This window comes from Tubulanus polymorphus, chromosome 7 (assembly GCF_964204645.1).
Source record: "Tubulanus polymorphus chromosome 7, tnTubPoly1.2, whole genome shotgun sequence".
NCBI classification, from domain to species: domain Eukaryota; kingdom Metazoa; phylum Nemertea; class Palaeonemertea; order Tubulaniformes; family Tubulanidae; genus Tubulanus; species Tubulanus polymorphus.
The window spans coordinates 9,024,329-9,045,979 of NC_134031.1; the positions used below are offsets into that span (position 1 = coordinate 9,024,329).

The 21,651-nt window shown below is 37.4% G+C and overlaps 1 protein-coding gene across 4 annotated transcripts in view; it reads left to right on the plus strand.

Annotated features, from left to right (window-relative positions):
• The window catches only part of LOC141908785 (uncharacterized), a 122,111-nt gene that overhangs the window by 5,134 nt on the left and 95,326 nt on the right, over positions 1 to 21,651 (plus strand). For all 4 annotated transcript variants that reach the window (XM_074798989.1, XM_074798987.1, XM_074798990.1 and 1 more), the window contains exon 2: positions 9,632 to 9,841. In XM_074798989.1, the coding sequence (XP_074655090.1) occupies positions 9,688 to 9,841 (154 nt within the window). In that variant the 5' untranslated portion in view covers positions 9,632 to 9,687. The remainder of the gene's footprint in view (positions 1 to 9,631; positions 9,842 to 21,651) is intronic.

Sequence of the window (21,651 nt, forward strand, 5' to 3'; positions counted from 1 at the left end):
GATTGGCTGTTTTTGGAATATACCAGGAATTCTGGCGCTACTAAAATAATTATGGGAAAGCCATAGAATGGCGTACATTTCATTGGACTAGGTGCCGTATACGTGCGAATTTTAAATGCTCATTGCTGGTGAGGATGTAATTATTTCACACATCCGCCATAGGTATTGTTTCATTTTAATACCCGGTGATTGTTTTGATTGACATTGTAGTGTAAGCGAACCTTCACTTCCACCTGTGCGCGCAGAGTGCTACTCAACACATACACACAAGCTCATACAGTACACTACTCAAGGTGATGCTGTAACGCGTGCGCGTTTGATGCTGGGTTCACACACACGATTTTTCATCGAGGAATCGAGCAACTCACAGTCGAGCACAACTATTTTGAAGCGAGTCGTGTGTGTGAACGAAAAAGTTGCTCGATTTTCCTCGACACAACTCTAGTCTCGACTAGTTGAGAGAAATAGAACATGTTTTATTTCTCTCAACTCAGTGGAGGAGTCGAGAGAAATCTAACCAATCAACATGCAGTATATTTGCGCGCATTTTAATAGTCTTCCTTTCTGATAAGAGAGGACAATATATTTCTTCAATTTCTACAATAAAAGAATAAACCTTTAATAAAATCTCATCAATCTCATGTCTATCAGATAGGCCTTATTGATATATGAGACTCATGAATTCTCTTTAAGATTTCTGGAGTCAGGCAGTTCCAGGATCCCCTAACACCGGGCATAATATATCCATGGATGCTGGATAGGCTAAAGTCGTTTTATCACAATTATCTTTATGATTTCTGCTTAAATTGCAATTTCTTGTTCATCCTTCTCTGGGTAAATGCACTGCTGCATCTACGCCCAGCTGGAGTTGTGTGAATTATGCTGTGTCTGTGAACACGCATTTTGACACAACTTTGTTTATTTTTCTAACCGGGTCAGAGGTTGAGAAATCGAGAAGTTGAGACAACTTCTCAATTTCTCTTCAAAAAGTTGTGTAGCATGACATGAAAATAGGCTGAATAATCGTAGCAGAAGATGAGTGCTGTGTTTTCTGTTTGATAGAATTTGTAATAAATTGTAATTTCTTGTGACCTGAAAATTTTAAGCAGCAAACTAAAAGTATAGGTCGAGGTCTGAATATTGTAGTGGTAAATTCCAGGATTTAAAACGATCTAATAACCGATTTCTTCTGTACCGGTATTTTAACTTCCGCGGCCAACATTGGAAGAGGTTTCCATGACCCAATATTCAGTCAGCCACCCTCTGATATGTGACATCATATGAATTTTAGGCCATTCCATATTAATGGTCTGTTTGCCGTAACCCGGCCGACCCGACTTCAAAGGTACCGAGTGAAAACTTTTTTTCTGGGATTCATTGAAATAAATTTTATTTTTGATAAAAACGGCCGACCGACCCACTGCCTACGTATGAGCTACGTATTATATATGTTTGAATTCAAGTGTGCATCGTGTGAAAACATGCCTTGTCAATGTGGCCTAATTTAAGTTATCCAGAAAACTGGCAGTGTCCCAATAAGCTGCCATTCATTCTCATAGTGACTATATCAAAGCTGGTAACGTAAAACCGCGCACATATTCAATGTACTGTTTCATTTTTAACACAGAGATGACGTTCTGGACGAAGTTATAATTTTAGAATAATTCTCGAAATCTACGCTATTAGACAAATTTCCCGTGCACAACGTAGATGATTTTTGCGATATTGTTTCCATGTAAAAAGGTGATAAATTTGTTTTTTTTTGCCCAAAAATTTAGCAAAAAGAATTTTTTCTTACCTACCGACTCATCCTGAAACAATGAGTCAGTGTTACGGCAAACAGACAATTATTTTGGGATGGCCTTATTTGAATATTTTTTTCATATCGTGAAACATATTTTTTTGAAAATATAAGATAATTTCCCTGCCACGCCTACCTGTACCCTACAATATTTTGGACGTGGACCGTAACCAAATGTATAATTTTGGTCTTATTTGACTACAAAATAATTCTTTAAGAAAGATGAAACACAATATAAACTTGTGGAACTTAGAAGTCACGAATTAAAAAGATTTTTCAAGCAATGCCCTTACTCCAAACAACCTCTAGCTTTCAAGGTAAACCACACTTTGCCCATGGGCAATTTATACAAAGTGCATGTAAAAGATCCCTTACTGTGTAATCGAGAAGAGTAGCTGGGGTACCAGCGGCAGAAGGATTTTCATTATTCTATCCCTAAAAGCCCATACAGAACCACCAGATTTAGTCTCACATACTGTTCAACCGTATTTTCACTCTGGTTTTACTAAATAGTAGTAGTCATAGATTATGCAACCCTTAGATCACAATTCTACCAAGAAATGAGTTCTGGATTAAACCAGTGGTGCTCGATTGTTTAAAAATCTTCAGAGCATGAAAACTGCCTGCGAATTCATTTTAAAGCATCTATATGAACCTATATGTACACGCACATAGGAGCGCACAAAAAATGTATACATTTTGTTAAAGTTTTTTGGTTGCCTAGCAACAGCCGAGGCGCCCTGCTAGCCAGGTTATTTTTAGATTATTTGGTCTGGCTATCTATTTAATTCAATCCAGGATAATTTTTGAGAATAAATCTTTGATTACAGCCATTATTTTCATAGATTGGCACTATAACCTAATGTAGAATAATATTCTAGAATATTACGGCTCTGAATTTATCAGCAAAAAATTTGTTCCGTACCTTTCTTGTTTAATTGGGTTCAAAAGTCATAATTTCTATTAATAATGTTATTTCATCAGCATAAAGACCTTCCTTGGTGTTCAGAGGGGGCTAACGATCGTATTGTATCCTTGATTTCACCCAAGAAACCTATGTTAAACATCAATTTCATCAAAATCTCAATTTTTGTCACCGTTGCCATAGCAACCCTTTTATTAAATCTATCAAGTTTTATCCAACATTTGGATTATGTTTATTATCAGGGGTTAATTAGTTAGACATGTATAATACATTAAATTACTTAAAATAACTGTTTTAACAACTTTTAGGCCTATTTTACTTGTTTCCATGGCAACTGGGGTCAAGTGCGAGACCCCCAAATAATTTAACCTATCTCAAATTCAAGGTCTAAGTTTCACATGAAATAACTTTTTGAATTGTGTAATTATCATATGTAGTTTTCAAGATATAGCACTTTTACTGTAAAATATGTGTGCACAAATTACACAACAAAGATCACATTTTTTGCGTATTGAAATATGAAGACACTTTTCGCTCAAATTTGCCAACTTTAAAGTGCGATATCTCAAAAACTACTGAAGATAATTCAAAAATTTAAAAGCATATTGTTATTTGAGCCTTCCTTATTCCAATAAGCATTGTTTCAGTAAGATTGGGGCAATTTGAATTTTTTATGGATATACCTAACGTTAGAATGAGTTGAAAGAGCCAAAACACGGTTGAAAAAAGTAACACTTCAAAAATATACTTTCTATTCACTTCAGTCCACAATTAATGGCTTTATTCACAAACTAACACAGGTACCTTTCGAAATAATCCAATTTTATGTATGTTTCGAGCGATTGATCAACATTATTTTGAGAAATTAATTGATTTCTCCACAAATTCCGCCATTGGCCGCCATTTCTGTGTATTGCATACATGTGGTATGATAGACAAGGTGACCTACAAGGATTTATATAAAACTTCCAAAACGAAACGACAATTTGTATTTTTGATGGTTTTTCAATATTTATTTCAAATCTTCATGTTTTCCATAATAAATCATGAAATAATAAATTCTAATTGAAGAAAAATATGAATTAGTGTTGATTTCTTAATTTTTTCAATTTCGTCGTTTCGTTTCGTTAGTTTGTGTTGTTGTCTTGGCCTTAGTCCACAGGTGCCAGCACCCTCCACAATTTTCCAAAATGGCTGCCGTTGACTCGACGGAAATTTACTCTCACTATACGGCCAATTTGCACATGGATTAAGATCGTCGGGTGAGGTGTTATAGGTATCAAACAAACTAGGAATCTGTTGTGCGAAGATTACAACAAAGTATAGACGGATATCTTAAGGGACAATGAAATGACAGGGAAATTACTTGTCAGTATTTAGCTCCTCCCCAAAACAAACGCATTGAATTTCGAGTATCCAAAGGTTTTCGGCGGCTTTAATTTTGTCGGCAGACAATTCGTCGAGTTTCTGCGACTCCAAATTTTTGAAATTTGATACGAATCGCGCAACGCGCGCAGTGTGACGTAGTAGTTGGGTTAGTGAACTGAAATGCTGTAAATCAATGATCTGACTAATCCCGACTGTTTCCGCGGTTACTTTATTAGCACTTTCTGTATGTTATTCGACCTCGCTTTCGGTATCTATTGTCGCGCATGCGTTAGTTGTTTCCAATCGCGAGATAGGCCAGTCTCCATGTTTAAGCCAGAGTGGACCATTCCACAATAACGTAGAATCAATTAACTGATCAGTTTCGATTCCCCGGGTTAAGAGATCCGCAGGGTTGTCCACGGTGGGACAGTAGCGATGTGATTCGAATTTGAACGAACGAATTTCCCGAATTCGGTTCTCAACGAAACTCAGCAATCTCCTTTCAGACCTTAGCCACGTTTCAAGTATAAGACGGCGCCATAGGCTCAGGGACTGGCGTCCGCAAAACAGTGTAACACGCATGGCTCGGTGCCATCAACAGAACGGTTCTTGAAGAATTCTCTATTTACTTCGATATCCCTAACGCGCAACAAGTCTGATTACAGAATACGCCACTTTTCTGAGAGATCAGCGTTAAGTTGATCGTCCCAGTCTAAGTTATTCTTCCAAAGTTCTTGGATGAGAATCTTTGATTTAATGTGTACTGGTGCTATGTAACGGATGGTAGAGTGTGGCTACCTTTCTGATGACTTCTCGTTTGGTGAACAGAATCGATTCAGAGGTTAACACAGTGTTTTTCTTGTAACCTAACTTGTCAGATATTACGTTCCAAGTTAGGCCAAGAATATCGATTTCGAGTTCAGGATACCGTCGCGTGCGGCTCGATGCCGAATTTCAACACAATTACTGGTCCATTCGCATAACTTAAAACCAGCAGATTTCATCGTCGTAATATTCGGTCGCTTCTTTGACGTCGTTTACACATGTTACTACGTTGTCGACGTATATCTTATCTCGGAGATCACGTGCTACGTTCGATTGATGTTGTTCAAGATGAGCTTTGATGACGGAATTCAGAATAAATGGTGAACATGCTGCATCGACGGACTTGAATCGGTAAACAATCAGCTCCGTGTCTGGATTGATTATTCATTGAGACTGGGCGCGATGTGGCTTGACCGACAGCTGCAGTCATAAATCGGTTCGTGCGAATCCTTCTTGACGGCGTGGTGCGGAATATAATGCCCACAGGAATTGTCATTGTCGTTTACGCGTTTCGATGAATTCCCGCGCTTCTTGTTCGACGATTATGCGGTCGTAAATGCGGAGCATATTTGGCGGTAAACGTTTAGCCATAGAGCGTGTTCTCTTTTTCACGATTTCGCTGTTCGTGGGTAGTGGTGGATGTTCTGGTTTCCACGGTAACTTGGCAACGTAATGGTCCCCTTCCTTGCGCAGATAGTCGTCGCGATACGTGTCGAAGCTGATGTCGTCATCATTTGGTGCCTTAATTCCAAGTCATCCTAGATCCCAAAAGTTTTGGAGTTGATCATTTTTTGTCATGATCAGCATAGTCGTCGCATCTCCTCGCGCGGTATTATTCCGATAGGGCCCCGACAGAAGATAGCCCAATTTAGACGCCACGGCTGTGGGTCCATTTCCTTGCATGACGTTGTTCTGCACGATTTCCCAGTAGTAGTCTACCCCGATCAAAATGGATATTTGGAATGAATCTTGGTTTGATATGGGATGAGCTAGCTTAAGCCCCTTCAAGTACTGTAGATTCACGAGCGGTGGTTTGATCATGTTCTTGACAGGTGTTGTAATGGTAGGTACAACCAAAGCAGATATTATGATGTTCCCATGTTCGGTCGTTGCTAAGTTGACCTTCACCTTATCGAAACATTTTTCGCGCGTATTTTCATCACCAAAAACTGAAAAGTTGATCAGTTCGCGCGAATCCGTCTTTAGCTTTAATTTTGTAACGAGTTCATATGTTATGAATGAACAAGTTGACCCTTCGTCGAATAGGATTGTTGCAGTGGCAGTCTGATTATCGTTCGTGTCAGCTAGTTTCGCCACCAGCGTTTTCAGCAGAACTGGTCCATGCTGAGCCACGTCATCGGAGCGGTTCTCGGAACAGGTCGAGGCAAAGGACGCATTGACGTTTACGTTTTCGGCATCTGGATTTGATTTCTCGTTTCGACAGAGTAGCATGTGATGTTTTCGGGTGCAGATTTTGCATCTCCATAAAGACGTACATGTGTGAACTTTATGAGTCCTGAAACAGTTGAAACAGCGGTTATCTTTCCGAATAATCTCTTCACGTTTTTCGCAGGTAGAAACTTTCGTACAATCTACCGGGTTGTGTGTACCTTTGCAGAAGGGGCACTGCCTCGGTCTCTTGAAGCTAGTTCTCGATGGGTGGGTGTTTTTTCTATTTCCTGTTCGAGTGATGAAGGATGCGGTGTGGCTGTACTGATCTTCGGTATACGAGGGTTCAGATAAAGACGAATCAGTCACCCCGGCTTGAAGAGCATCTATTTCCTTTTCTATCGACGTTCTGTCCATTCACTGTCTCCATGTTCGCGAGTGATTTGTGTCCTTAGACTATTCGGTAGTTTTTTCATGATTATAGGAATCAGAAGATCGCCGTAGTATTCCTCCGATTTTCCAAACGAGTTCAGTCCGCGAATATGACTTTCTAATATATCATTAAAACGCCTAATGCTATCTACATTCGATTCTGGCTTTGGTATATCCAAAAGCGCTGTCATTTGAGCGTTTATAACTTTATGATTTTGTCCATACTGTTTGTTAAGAGTTCGAGAGCTTGTTCGTAATTGTTGTTGGACAGTGATAGTCACGTTATCGTTTTGCTGGCTTCGTCTTCGAGTTGAGCTTGAAGATATTGAAATTTTTGAATTTCCGTGAGCTGGTTGTTGTCATGTACTACAGATTTAAACGCTTCAAAAAAGGTTATCCAATTGATGATATCCCCATTGAATTTGTCCCACGTGTTTCTTATCTGACGTTATATGCTGCACTGAACTTTATTTCACAAGACACTGAGGCATAAACAAGAGTACAAATGGTCATTCAGTTCTATAGATGTGTACCTCGGCGTTGCCGACAGCACTACAGAAAATATCATTGACATTGGTGCAAAGTCCGGGAAAAATAGCTTTTTCTCAAATCGGATGGATGACCTTGATATACTAATAAGCCATGTGCTCAAACTGCAAATTCAATCAAATTTTATTCTGCAAAAAAATATCAAATCCAATTCAATTTTACTTCATTGTACACGGTTAAACAGCAAATCCAATTCAATTTTGTTTAATTGGGCATATTTCTGAAAATTCAATTCTATTCCGCATTCAAATCACTAAGGCCAAGGGAAAAGATTTATCTGAGGTATTTGTTCCTGCCAGCTCGATTCGCTGTCTGTGCTACTTATGAAAGCACGATTGAATTGTGTAAATTGTTAGCCTGGGATTGACTAGTCTATCGAGCTGGGAATGTATTTGGACAAATTTAACCACAGAAGGCATCATTTGCCATTTTATGAAAAGCTGACAGCCTGGCCATAGTGCCCCTTGGGGCTCTTGTCTATGATTGTGGTTAGTTTTAAGGTCATTGGTTTTTGTATATGATCAACAGGGGGCATTGAATATTGAAATTGTTATATTGTTGAGCATTTGGTACCTCTCTCAAAGTGGGCATGGTGTCCCTGGACCCCTAGTTTAATTAGGCATAATGGTGCGGTTTCTGATATTTTTTCAATTTCAGGAATCATTTCAAAATTTGTAATTCACTTGGAATTCTGGAAGAAAAATTTGCTAGATTTTTGCGGAAATCACATTTTGTCATGCATGGTATCTAGGAAAGGATCAACATAAATTTTTGAGAGCAATCATAGGTACAAGGTCTTGGTAGGCCTGCTACAGACAGACTGTTTCTTTGTATCAACAGATAGATAAGATCCCCCTCCAGGTTATAGACACATTTACACATAGATGGTGAAATGTTTTCATAAGGTTTTCAGAGGTTAGAGGTGATATTGGCTGTCTGACATCAGTTAGCTGGCCGTTACTACTACACAGCTCAGTAAAACTGAGCTATTATTAGCCATCCTGGAGTTTTTATTTTGATGTCAAGAAAGTACAGTAGACCACGTCGGACACAGGGTTCGGCACAATTTTGCCAACTTAGAAAAATTCCAAGTTATAGCAAGTCGAATTCTCACTATTTTCCACCAAAAGTCCAAGAATTGATCCCTCAATAATCTACAACCTTATTAAAACAATACAGGACCGTGGGACTGGAACATCCCGGAACAGCTGACTGAAAGATTGTCAATGGGGAGACAAAATATACAAGCTGGTCAAAAATTATTGAATAATAAAAATGGTCAAAATGAATAAATAAACAATTTCTTAAAACTAGTTTTTATTTTTATTGAAATGCACGGCTCCATGTATGCTGATAACCATATTAATCTACAAAATGTCGGATTATTGTGACAATTTGTTACTATGCAAAAATGAGTGCGGGTGGAAATTTGTGGAAATAATAATGGTGGACTGGTAGAAAATTTATAAAATCTCAAAATTATGTTTTCAGCAAATTTTACCTTTAGAAACAAAGTCAAATGCTTTGAAAAATAAGGACAGGACTGTCTTTTTATGATACAATGATATAGGCATATGCTATTATGGACACTTATTAAATTTAGGAACTTTTATCCCCATGTCAAATCTCTCGAAAAACCAATGACTGAACTGCCTTTTTATTAGCATCAACTGTGTAGAGGGAGTAACTTTCTGTTAGCTCTTGGTGGCACAAATTGTAACCAGTCGATATACACAACTGATATTTTGTCATTATGAGGGAAATAGGTATTGGAATTGATATGGCAAGTTTCATCCATAGGCGCTAAGCTGTTTGGAAGTGCTAGGAGAAAATGTGCAAAACTTCACTGAATTTTTCCCCATTCTACTTATCGATGTTTGACCTTGTTTCCTGACATCACAGGGAAAGCCCTTCAGAAGGGCATCACTTGGAAATCCCTCTGAAAGGGCTTTCCCAGTGACATCATTATCAAGAACTGTTCTACCATGTACTTGTGACTCAAAGGGAAAACCCATTACCATGTATATCATCTAAGTTGAACATGCTTACTACACAATCTACGATGATTTCATCTTCATCAGCTGTTGATACGTCATTGCAAATCCATGAACAAATCGATTTTTGTGCTCAAAACTAAAATGTACTCAGTTGATCCTACTGGACCCATGGTCCTTTATTATTTTCGTTATGTTCTTTAAGTTCATAATGCAATATGCGCAATGATTAGGCCAGTGTCCTCTTCTTCCTCTTGGCCAATTATGTCATCATAATATATTACTAATATAAACATTGAAAACTTGCCAGTCACCATTTTGGCATAAACATTTTTTCTTCTTTTCTAGAATCCTGATTGTTTATTACTAGGACAGATGCTAAGCTGAGTTACGTGTCGATTAAGATGAGGTATTTGTCAAATAATAATACATATATGGATGAAACCACTTGTGCGCCATTATGCCAACATCCTTCTTGTTGGTCATCAAATCGCAGAATGCAGAAAGGGTTTCCTCGAATGACACAATCCCAAGCTGATTCTGATAGTGAGGAAGAAGGTATGATCGGTCAATAATGAGTTTTATTTGTTAAGTCGATACAATAAAGGCCTAAGTGAATATAAAGAGTAATTTTTGTGTGGATTTGCAGCATTGTTGTGTGATATTTTGTATCAAACGATTGAAAAAAAGTGGTATGTTTGTCACCTCAAGTTGTTGCTGTTATGGGTCCAAAAATCGAATTTTTGCTAACAAATGAGGTTGTAACTTTGACCCAAAGTCATGTCATCCACTATGTTTATGTGCAGCATGTAGCTAAAATCTGGTGTAAATTTCATTAACACGTTCGAGAAATCGACGAATTTGTGGCGATTTAAAAAAAATTCCAAGGAGCATTTTTGTTTCATAAAATGTCTAGAAGGCTGTTGTACATCGTTAAATTGATGTAAAATAAATGCTCCCAGGGCAGCCAACAAATGTAAGGGCATATTCGATTATACAATGCAGACAAACTGGTCTGTTAATCTGCTCGAATATTCCTGTGCCATTTTTAGATTCAGCGCAGTTAAATCTATTAGTATAAAACAGAGTGCTGAATTCGTGTTGACCGCTATCTCCTCCGAGTGTGAAATGATTCACGGGCTAAGGTCTGCATTTAGTTGGCTGTTATAACGGCAGCTAAGTTGCAACTGCTTTTGAAGGCTATTGATGAAGCCTAAATTGGGTAAATTGGCAATTTTATGCCGTTTTTGGGGATTTTAGCGATGTAGTGTGACGTCATCTTGATCTACTAACGTAAACAACACGAGCAGAATTGTTTAACATTTGCTGTTGAATTAACAAGTGGGCTTTTTATATATTACTGATTCAACATATAAAATACTCCAATGAGAAAACTACAAAAGAAGAAATAAAATTGACTTTTCATTTTATGATTTTTCATTTGCTGTGCTGAAAATTGCATGTTGCGGAGTTGTGATGATAGCACCCTTGTTTTAGTAACATGTGAAGCTCACCAAAATCAACGAAGCCTTTAATCTAGATAAAAGATATTCTGTTAATATAAAAAGATTTGTTAGGAAATATTTGAACAAAAATTAATTATGCACACGCTCGGGATTATCTTGACGAAAAAAACGTTTGTATCAATATGCAGATGAATTTTAAACAATTATTATTTATTCGCATTAAAAACACCATACATGTCGACCAATATTGTGTAGTATATAGTTGAATTTGAACTCTCCATCTCACTGCGGCTGGCTCGCTACGTTCCCGCCTATGCGTGGGAACCGTCCTATTGGCCTCGGCGTCTTGTTTGCACTACTGCTTGATGCTATGGTTATATTGAGACGGTTACGCAATAGGGAAGCCACAATCCGCGCCCTCTCTCGAACGGTGTGGTGAAAGCTGCCTCCCCAATAATACTACGAGGGTAGGTTGACTGTCGCTTCTGTCCGGCGAATAGATACTGCTCACACCTACATAGTGTTCATGTCAAGCTGTTGCACTGTCACGTAAAAATTAATAGACAATTCATCAAAAAGCCGAACTTGATAAACCTGACCACACAGAAAGAATCTGTTTAGTTGTAGAATGTTATAAACTTTATCAGCTCATTTCTAAACTGCCGGGTCTGATATAGTAAAATATCATTGATCATGGTTTAAAAAAGTAATGTACAAGGTAGATATGTGGGCGGCTGTATCAACTATTACGCTCAACAATGAGTGGAGAGACAAGGTATCAATTTTTTAGCCTTAGGTCTTGGCTTTGAATCCTGAAAATTCGGACAGAGTTTGTATGGAACTAAGAATATTTTCTCATCTCCCAATACAACTAGATTTGATTTCAGCTTCAGCAACAAAAATATGAATATGACATCAGAGATGCTTTTGATTTAACAAAACCTTATAATTCATAAGGAGGTTTATAATTTATAATGATTATATGTATTTCATTTCAAAATCTATTAGGCCTACTATAAATGGTTTACGTATTTACCTTCTCTTCCTTCTCTTCCCAACCAAGTTTGTCATTTAAAATCTAATTACCTATACTTTCATAACATGCATTTCCTTTTATGTCAAGTATAAGCTGATAGAGCACCTTACTAAACCAATGTATGGTCTAGTATCGTGGATATGATTAACTCCTCCAATTCACTAACAGTGCCCATGTGCACCTTGTTTAGCCTTAGGTCTTGGCTTTGAATCCTGAAAATCCGGACAGAGTTTGTATGGAACTTAGAATACTTTCTCATCTCCTGATACAGCTAGATTTTTCAGCTTCAGCAACAAAAATATATATATATATATATATATGACATCTGAGATGCTTTTGATTTAACGAAACCTTATATTTTATTAGGAGGCTCATAATTCATAATGATTATATGTATTTCATTTCAAAATCTATAAGGCCTACTTAAGATAGGTTACGTATTTACCTTCTCTTCCTTGTATAAACAACTTTTTGTCATTTGAAATCCAATTACCTTATACTTTTATAACATGCATTTCCTTTTATGTCAAGTATAAGCTGATAGAGCACCTTACTAAACCAATGTATGGTCTAGTATGGTGGATATGATTAACTCAATCAATTCTCTAACTTCTGCGCTGAATCTAACAGTGCCCATGGGCACGTTGTTTAGTATTTACTTTCTCATTTCCCATTTATTGTGGTCGTAAATTCCAGGATTTGAAACGATATAATATTGCTTTTATTGCTGTTTGCCGTAACCCGGCCGACCCGACTTCAAAGGTACCGAGTGAAAACTTTTTTTCTGGGATTCATTGAAATAAATTTTATTTTTGATAAAAACGGCCGACCGACCCACTGCCTACGTATGAGCTACGTATTATATATGTTTGAATTCAAGTGTGCGTCGTGTGAAAACATGCCTTGTCAATGTGGCCTAATTTACGTTTTCCAGGAAACTGGCAGTGTTCCAATAAGCTGCCATTCATTCTCATAGTGACTATATCAAAGCTGGTAACGTAAAACCGCGCACATATTCAATGTACTGTTTCATTTTTACGCAGAGATGACGCTCTGGACGAATTTAAAATAATTCTCAAAATCTACGCTATTAGACAAATTTCCCGTGCACAACGTAGATGATTTTTGCAATATTGTTTCCATGTAAAAAGGTGATAAATTTGTTTTTTTTGCCCAAAAATTTAGCAAAAAAAAATTTTTCTTACCTACCGACTCATCCTGAAAAGTTGAGTCGGTGTTACGGCAAACAGACAATTATTTTGGGATGCCCTTATTTGAATATTTTTTTCATATTGTGAAACATATTTTTTTGGAAAATATAAAATAATTTCCCTGCCACGCCTACCTGTACCCTACAAACTTTTGGACGTGGACCGTAACCAAATGTATATCTTTGGTCTTATTTGACTACAAAATAATTACATGGCTGCTTAATCAATCAACAGTTACTAATTGCCCTCAATTCAGTCAATTACACTAGCAAATCAATTAATTTGATATTTTTAAAAATCGAAATATGCAATTTCATGTATACACTATTCCTGATTCTTGATGAAAAAAGCACTGTGTCAGTGGTCGGGGAAGATTTTGCAAGTGCTATTTCTTTGTCTGCAACTGGTATCTTTAAATCAAACTGGTGTGGTGGGTTTATAAAAATATCAAACGAAATTTACCAACCGAATAAATAATGGCCAATCCCTATTTTGATATCAATAGAACGGAAACAGTGATAGGGTTTGGGGTTGACAATCGTTTTGTTATCCTTTTTGTACCATTTCACAATAAAATTTTTTATAGGCTGCGTAATCGGCATTCACTATAGGTTTCACTTGTCTTTGTATTTTTAGGCCACTTGGGACTTTAGTCCCAGCGGGATATTGCGTTCACTTTTCGTCCGTCGTCCGTCCGTCCGTAGAGGGAATCCTGTTATTTTGGGAAGTTTTGAAGACGCAATGTAATGTCTTGATATTTGGTTCATACATGTATCTACCCTAGACACATCTTCAGCCCAAAAACTGGCCCTGTCACAATCAAGATGGCTGAATGGCAGCCATTGTTGTTCGCCAAAATCAGCACTTTTCCAAATTTTTTAACTTTTTGAGGGAAATTTTGAAGACGCTTTGATCAATTATCTTGATCTGTCATATGTATTTGAATCCCCCCAGGGCCCATCAGCATAGAAAAATTGGATCGATCGGACTCAGATGGCCGTCCTATGACCTTTTTAGTGCCCAAAAATGTCAATTATGGCCCAAATTCTGAGTCCTGTAGCTTCCTACTGGTTTGCCATTTCTCATTGCAATTTGTAATGGGTCTTCTTTGGAAAGGGATGTTTTTTACCTGAGACAGGTATTTTTGATCAGCCAATTATGGGGCATTTGGCGGCCATCTTGGCATCATCAGTACTCATTCATAGGTGGGAAAAAGTTTTTCCACATTATATTGATACCTAAGCATATTTTTGTTACAACAATCAATTGGAAGGTTGTAGCTCATAACATCGTCTATGATTGAGGTGAGTTTTAAGGTCATTGGTTTTTGTATATGGCCACCAGGGGGCGTTGAATAATACAATAACTTAGTATTTCTATATTATATTTGTACCTACGCATATTTTGTTACCACAATCAATTACAAAGTTGTAGCTCATGACATCGTCTATGATTGTGTTGAGTTTCAAGGACATTAGTTAGAATAGTAGAATAACTTAGTATTTCCTTATTTGATTGGTACCTAGGGATATTTTGTTACCATGATCAATTGCAGAGTTGTAGTTCATGACATGTTCTATGATTGGGGTGAGTTTCAAGGTCATTGGGTTTTGCATATGGTCACCAGGGGGCGTTGAATAGTAGAATAAGTTATTATTTCCATATTGAATTGGTAACAAGGCATATTTTGTTATCACAATCAATTACAGAATCATAGCTGCTGACATATTCTATGATTGTGGTGAGTTTCAAGGTCATTGGTTTTTGTATATGGTCACCAGGGGGTGTTGAATATTGAAATTGTAAGAATGATGAGCATTTGAAACCACTTCCCAAGTGGGCATGGTGTCCCTGGACCCCTAGTTACAATTGTGACCAGGTTAAGCGTCCCTTGCCCGTTTTATGCATCGACGATTCATACTGGTTTCCATTTCCAATTTACTGTGGACATCTTTCCACATGGCCGATTTATGACTTACTTTTGACACAGGAACTCTCCGTGTACAAGAAAAATCAAAAACTGTTTGACATGATTTCATGAAATTGGGCAATCTATGATTCAAGATGGTCGAATTATCACCTATTTTTGACATGTGTACGTGATAACTAAAAGATCGTTTGAGAAAATTTCATGAAATGTATATTAGGTGTGTATGATAGTATAATGTAAAATGATGTTCATGTTTTGAACTTGTTATTGTTACGCTGTCTTCTGTACTGATTGTAGATGCTTCCTCTGTTTCTTCACTGCCCTGGGATTTTGTGATAAAAGCTGCGTGTATGAGTGTGCATTTTGACACAACTATGTTTATTTTCTACTTGGGTCAATAGCACAGAAATCAGGAACTTGTGTGCGTGAACCGAGCATAGTAAACTCTGTTGCATGTGGTGAATGACTTTACTGCCATATTGCCAACAGTGATGTGTACGCAACTACTTATTTACACTGTCCCTATATCATCTGGTTATTAGCCCCACAATTCATTCCACATCCCAATGGTCCCACATCTGATTAGTTCAACGTCTAAATGGTCCCTCAATTTTTGGTTTACCTTTGTCAGCGATATGAAGTTGGCATTGAGCCAATTCATGTAAAATCGCAGTACGTTTTTTTATGGGAGCATTTGTTTCATTGGTTCTCGGCTTAAACGACGTATAATCGATGCAATTGAAGACATTGCGAACATCCATCGATGACAAGGTCAACATTGTTAAAATTCTACGAAAAACTTTTTGGTGGGAAAATTCTTAGCTCTCGCGTATAAAATTGCAATGACCTCGATTGGAGGGCGTTGTCTCTACGAGAGAATGTGAATGGCTGTTTTTGGGATATACGGGGAATTCCAGCGCAACTAAAATAATTATGGGAAAGCCATAGAGTGGCGAACGTATCATTGGACTAGGTGCCGTATGCGTGCGAATTTCAAATGCTCATTGCTGGTGAGAATGTAATTATTATCCGGTATTGTTTCATTTTAATACCCGGTGATTGATTTGATTGACATTGAAGTGTAAGCGAACATTCACTTACACAAGGCTTCCACGTGCGCGCGGAAATCATTAGATTAGACTTGCACACACAAACACACGCGCGTACAGTATACACTACTACATGTATAGTGATACTGTAACGCTGCTTGCTGGCGCGTTTGATATTTCATCAGCAGAAGATGAGCGCTGTGTTTTCTGTTTGATAGAATTTGTAATAAGTTGTAATTTCTTGTGACCTGAAAATACTAAGCAGCAAACTATAGCTATAGGTCGAGGTCTGAATATTGTAGTGGTAAATTCCAGGATTTAAAACGATCTAATACGCCGATTTCTTACTGCACCGGTATTTTAGCTTCCGCGGCCATACATTCAGCCACCCTCTGATATGTGACATCATATGAATTTTATTTGAATATTTTTTCATATTATGAATAATATTTCCTTGAAAATATAAAATAGTTTCCATGCCGCGCCTACCTGTACCCTACAAAAAGAAAGATAAAATACAATATTTAAACTTTTAAACTTGTAGAACTTTGAAGTCACGAATTAAAAAGATTTTAAAGATTTTTCAAGCAATGCCCTTACCCCAAACAACCTCTAGCTTTCAAGGTAAACCACACTTTGCCCATGGGCAATTTATTTCATTTGTGTTGCGCCCGAGATATAAAGATCCGTTGATCTCTTGTTATAAATTTTCCACTTTCCAGCCAAAAATGTTTCATAAGATGTTACTCCTCTCAGATTCAACTACTAACAGCTTATAAATGTAATTGTCTATTCTGTCAGAACTATAACTCATCGCCTGACCATTTCAATTTGCATATAGTAATTTATTATGAATTATAATCCCGCGTAATTACCTGGTCTAAACAGCAACAAGGATGACGCAAAGAATCGTCATCCATTGATAAAAGTGCAACCCGAAAAGCCTAAAATTACCGGACAACCTTGAGCGTCAACTCAACCGTAAATCACGGATTTGGACACGTCAATTCTCGCTATCTGATTCATACATGAGCGATTCAAAAAGCCGCCATTTTGTTTTCGCAAAATCACGTAATCGGACTAATATAAGTCCCCGATCCGTCATTTCTCGTTTCTGTTTCATCTATCGCCGCCATTTTGTACCACCAGTATATCTTCTGTTTGGCAAATGAACTCACTCAACATAACCTAAATCGCTTCAAAGACCTTGACGCAGTTGATGCCACATCATGTTCAAATCCAGACAATGCAATCAATTGTGATTGAAGTAAATTAATGTTCATTGAGTATACGTTCGTTTTCAGTGTTGTTATATTTCAAACATATGTGCAATATGTAAACTGTCACTGATAAATGAAAGCAAAAACAACTTTGTTAAAAATCGTTGTTTATTTCTGAATGCAAATTCCTCACTAAACAAATTGATGCATGAAGGTAGATCAACCTAGTATTAACGAAATTATGGACCAAAACGCGCAAGGAGAGCATGTGCGACGGACTAGTTCATGCAACTGCCACCAGGGGACTTTGAAAGAACTATTGTTGACCCAGGTTGGGCTTCTTGGAAATAAGTCATATGTTATGGACTGATAAGAATTATTTGGATGACGCTTCCCAGTGCGATATATGAACCAGTTAGGCAGAAACCCGTTATCGCTGCTATGTAGCTATATTTTACATTTGATTTGTCTTGCTTAGGAGTCAGTTTGTCAAAGCATTGAAGCAAAGCAGTCCAACTTGTTTACGTCTCAGTTGCAGCTGGTCAGGGCAGTCATTATATTGCTCACTTAAATCACTTACACAGCCCAACGTTTTTCAGTGTGTAAACTCCATCGTACTTGGCATTACAGGGACATTGAGGAATTGAATTTTAGGCACCTGAGCCCTCAACTTGATTCGAGCCAAAGACCTTAACTGACTTCACAGAATTTGAGTCTAGGATTTTCTAAATTGCTGAATGCTTTCTGCACTGGTTTTAAGATCAATTCAATCTTGAATACATAAAAATTAGTCTTAATAGAAATAAATTTTCATTCTATTGAAAGAAATTCTACTGAACACAGATTTTGAAATGTACGATGTGTTTGTTGATTTATCGAGGCGAAATAATTAGAGCAAAATCAACTGACGATCAACAAGGTGAAGTTTTCATTTATCTTCGGATTATTTCTCTACCCCTGATGGTACAAGCATTTTGGCTACACCTTTTGAAACCTCAACGCTTTATCTACTCGTGCGAATTAGTCAGCCACATTCGATTTTCATGCCATCTGACCTCTTTCCATCTGTAATTAAGCAATCAAATGTAAATATTACTCAGTTATGTAATGTAATAGAAGAGTGAAAGAAAGAATAATAGATATCTAAGGAGACCCATTTAAATCGTGTGTTTGTCATGAAAAATCTATTACTACTGTCTCGCAGAGCATAAACACTGACCATTAAGCGATGTGGAATTGGTATTTTAAGGGCTATTCGGTTTACTCCAAAACAAAGTCTCTGATAAACATTAAAAAGCTTCACATCATGCGTATGTCGTAGGACTCTTGAATGAATTATCATCCCATAATAACAATGAACCCAGTTCTGCATGTACGTTAGCACGACTGATTACTCATCCAAATATTTCAAACATGGCATTAGAAAAAAATTAAACAAAACGTCAAGTACTTACAGCATCTTAGACAGTTGCGCATAAGTTACGGTTTTGACTGCCAATGAGAAAAAAGCTTGATTTGAAACGTACACTTGCACATTCTGGTTTAAATATATTCCCACCAGCTGCTAAAATCTGCAATGGTAGCTGGAAAGAAAGAAATAGAAATATATAGTCTCATACATGAGTGTAAATCAGCCCCTTACTAACTACTTAGGGCGTTCCACTGGCTCTACACACTACATTAAGGGCCTAAATCTATTCTAGGCGTATCCCCAAAAAAGCTAGGCATTAAGTAGGTAGCCAACAATGATCATTACTTCGCTGAGGACTCATTAGCTAGCACCACCCAGTAGAAAGGTAACCTTAACTGCAGTTACGTTGATTTGAGCCAGTAATCTTCAGGAAATGTAGCCAACGTAAATTGATTAACGAATAGAATTAATCAATATACTCATTTTAGGGATCATAGTTCATTAAAGTCCTAAAACTCGCCATAGATTTGCAATGAATTTAAGCTGAAAATGATTTCAACCATCTGTTATGTTGGCTGTATATTGTTCGCGGTAAATGACGGATCCGAACTAATTGGAAGTCCGTGATTTACGGTTGAGTTTGACGCTCGAGGTCGTCCGGTAATTTGTAGGCTTTTCGGGATGTACTTTTATCAATGGATGACAATGCTTTGCATTATTCTTGTCGCTGTTTAGACCCGGTAATTACACAGGATTAATTCATAATAAATTACTATAGGGGCCTACGCAAATTCGAAATGGTCAGACGCTGAGTTATATTTCTGTCAGAATTGAAAATTACATTTATAATCTGAGAGGAGATACATTTTATGAAACAAATTTGTCTGGAAAGTGGAAAAGGTAATAATTACGAAAATTACAATACGGTTTCTGCGAAGCAGCAGAAACCCTAATTAGGCCTATGTACTATATAATTAGGGTTTCTGCTGCTTCACATGAAAACAGTGTATAGGATACAATTAGGTGATTCTAAACTGATATATTGACAATGGAATTTCTCTTAAACCATGCTCGAATGATAATGTTTCCAAGGTTTTTTTGATAATCAGTATTAATCAAAGTGAATTTCTCCTCACTTGTGAATTGACATAAGTTGTCATGACTAATTTGCAAGTATAGGTCTAAGTGAAATTCGTCGTAGCATGGACATTCTATTACACGGTGCATTTCACTTTCAACCTGGTTTGGATTACATAGCTGACAATTTCGGTTCTTCAATAGAATATTGCTATACCTGCCAACTTCAATAGAAAAAGGAAGTGTTCCACTCCTTAGTTGTGCGATTAATGACCTCTTAGACAGAGTAAAATTTAATTTAACATAGGTTATAGTTTCTAGGTTATATTTGACTGTTTTGTAGGTTCTCAATTTACGGCTTTAGCCTCAACATTCCTGTGCCATTCTTGTGTTGCTAGGTCTTTGAGGACAGCTTCATTCAATTCTATGATTTGATGATTATCAAATTTGTCAACTATTTGCATTTCTACACTGATTTTATGAAAATCACTGGACTAGTCTTTTTTGATCCAAAGCAACATCTTTTATGAATAATTTTTTGGGTAGTCGGTTATCATCCATATCAATTAATCTATTCCAGAATCGAACTAGGTTTCTGATTCATTTGAATTTACATCGGAGCTAACCCATTTCTCCAAGGAGTGCTGGTAAAGGACAGAGTTAAGGCCCAGAAAATATCTGCACGCTCTGTACTACACTTTTCTATGGCATGCAGGTTTTTTGCACCCCAAATCTCTGCACCGTAACTGAGAATTGTATCGACACCACTTTCATCAAACGAAATTTACCAACCAAATGAACAACGGCCAATCCTGCCTGACTGCCAACCTTCATTGGTCCATCATATTGCCCAAGATTCTTGGGCGGACAGGTTCCCGCCCAGCGCTCCCCAGTCTAAATATCTAGCCAATCAGATGTTGGCCAATCAGATGTTGTTTTCATTCTATCAATACCATGCATCTCATTGGCTAGATATAGGCCTATAGAATGTTGGCAATGAAACCCTGGGCAAGCAAAATGACTAATACCAACCACTGTGGCCAGCTAATTCGGCTTTTAGTAATCGATTTTTGCTTACACTGTCCTGAACCTCACAAGAACGAGGAAAGTCAAAAGAAATACATTGAGGTATCATTATAAAACACATTTTATGCATTTTACTGTGGCCAGCTAATTCGGCTTTTAGAAATAGATTTTTGCTAACACTGTTCTGAACTGCACAAGAATGGGGAAAGTCAAAAGAAATACATTGAGGTATCATTACAAAACACATTTTATACATTTTATAGTGTGCATATCCATCTAAAAATTCTGTGACAGTGAGTATGTGGCAGGTGACTAGGACCTGGGAGACATACTGATTCTTATCTGCCATCTTATATATCCATGTAAATACATACTCAAGTCAGTTTGCCAAACGTCTGATTTACTTGATCTATCAAATCGATTTGAGAATTCATCTGAATAAATGTATTGATTAGCCGAATCGAATCTTTTCTTGAAAAGATCATTCTTGAGATCAGTGCGAAACAAAGGAAAATAGGGATGGGGTTTGGGGTTGACAATCGATTTGTTATCTGATTGTACCAGTGCATAATAAAAGCGTTTATAAAGCTGTGTGATCGGCATTCACTATATGTTTCACTTGTCTTTGTATTGTTGCAATTGTTGTCAGGTAAAGCGTCCAGTGCCTGTTTTACGCGTCGATGTCGATGATGCGTTACTGCTTTTCATTTCCTATTTACTGACCTCTTTCTACATGGCCTACTTATGACCTACTTTTGACACGAAAACTTCCAGTGTACGCGATAACTCAAAAACCATTTAAGATAATTTGCCACAAATTGTAGCAGCCAGCAACACCTTGTATATTTTTGATTTAATCTATGTCACTAATCTAAGATAGATAAAGCAACCCTGCCTCTCTTGGTCTAAACCCGACAATAATTAAACACATGTGATTAATCG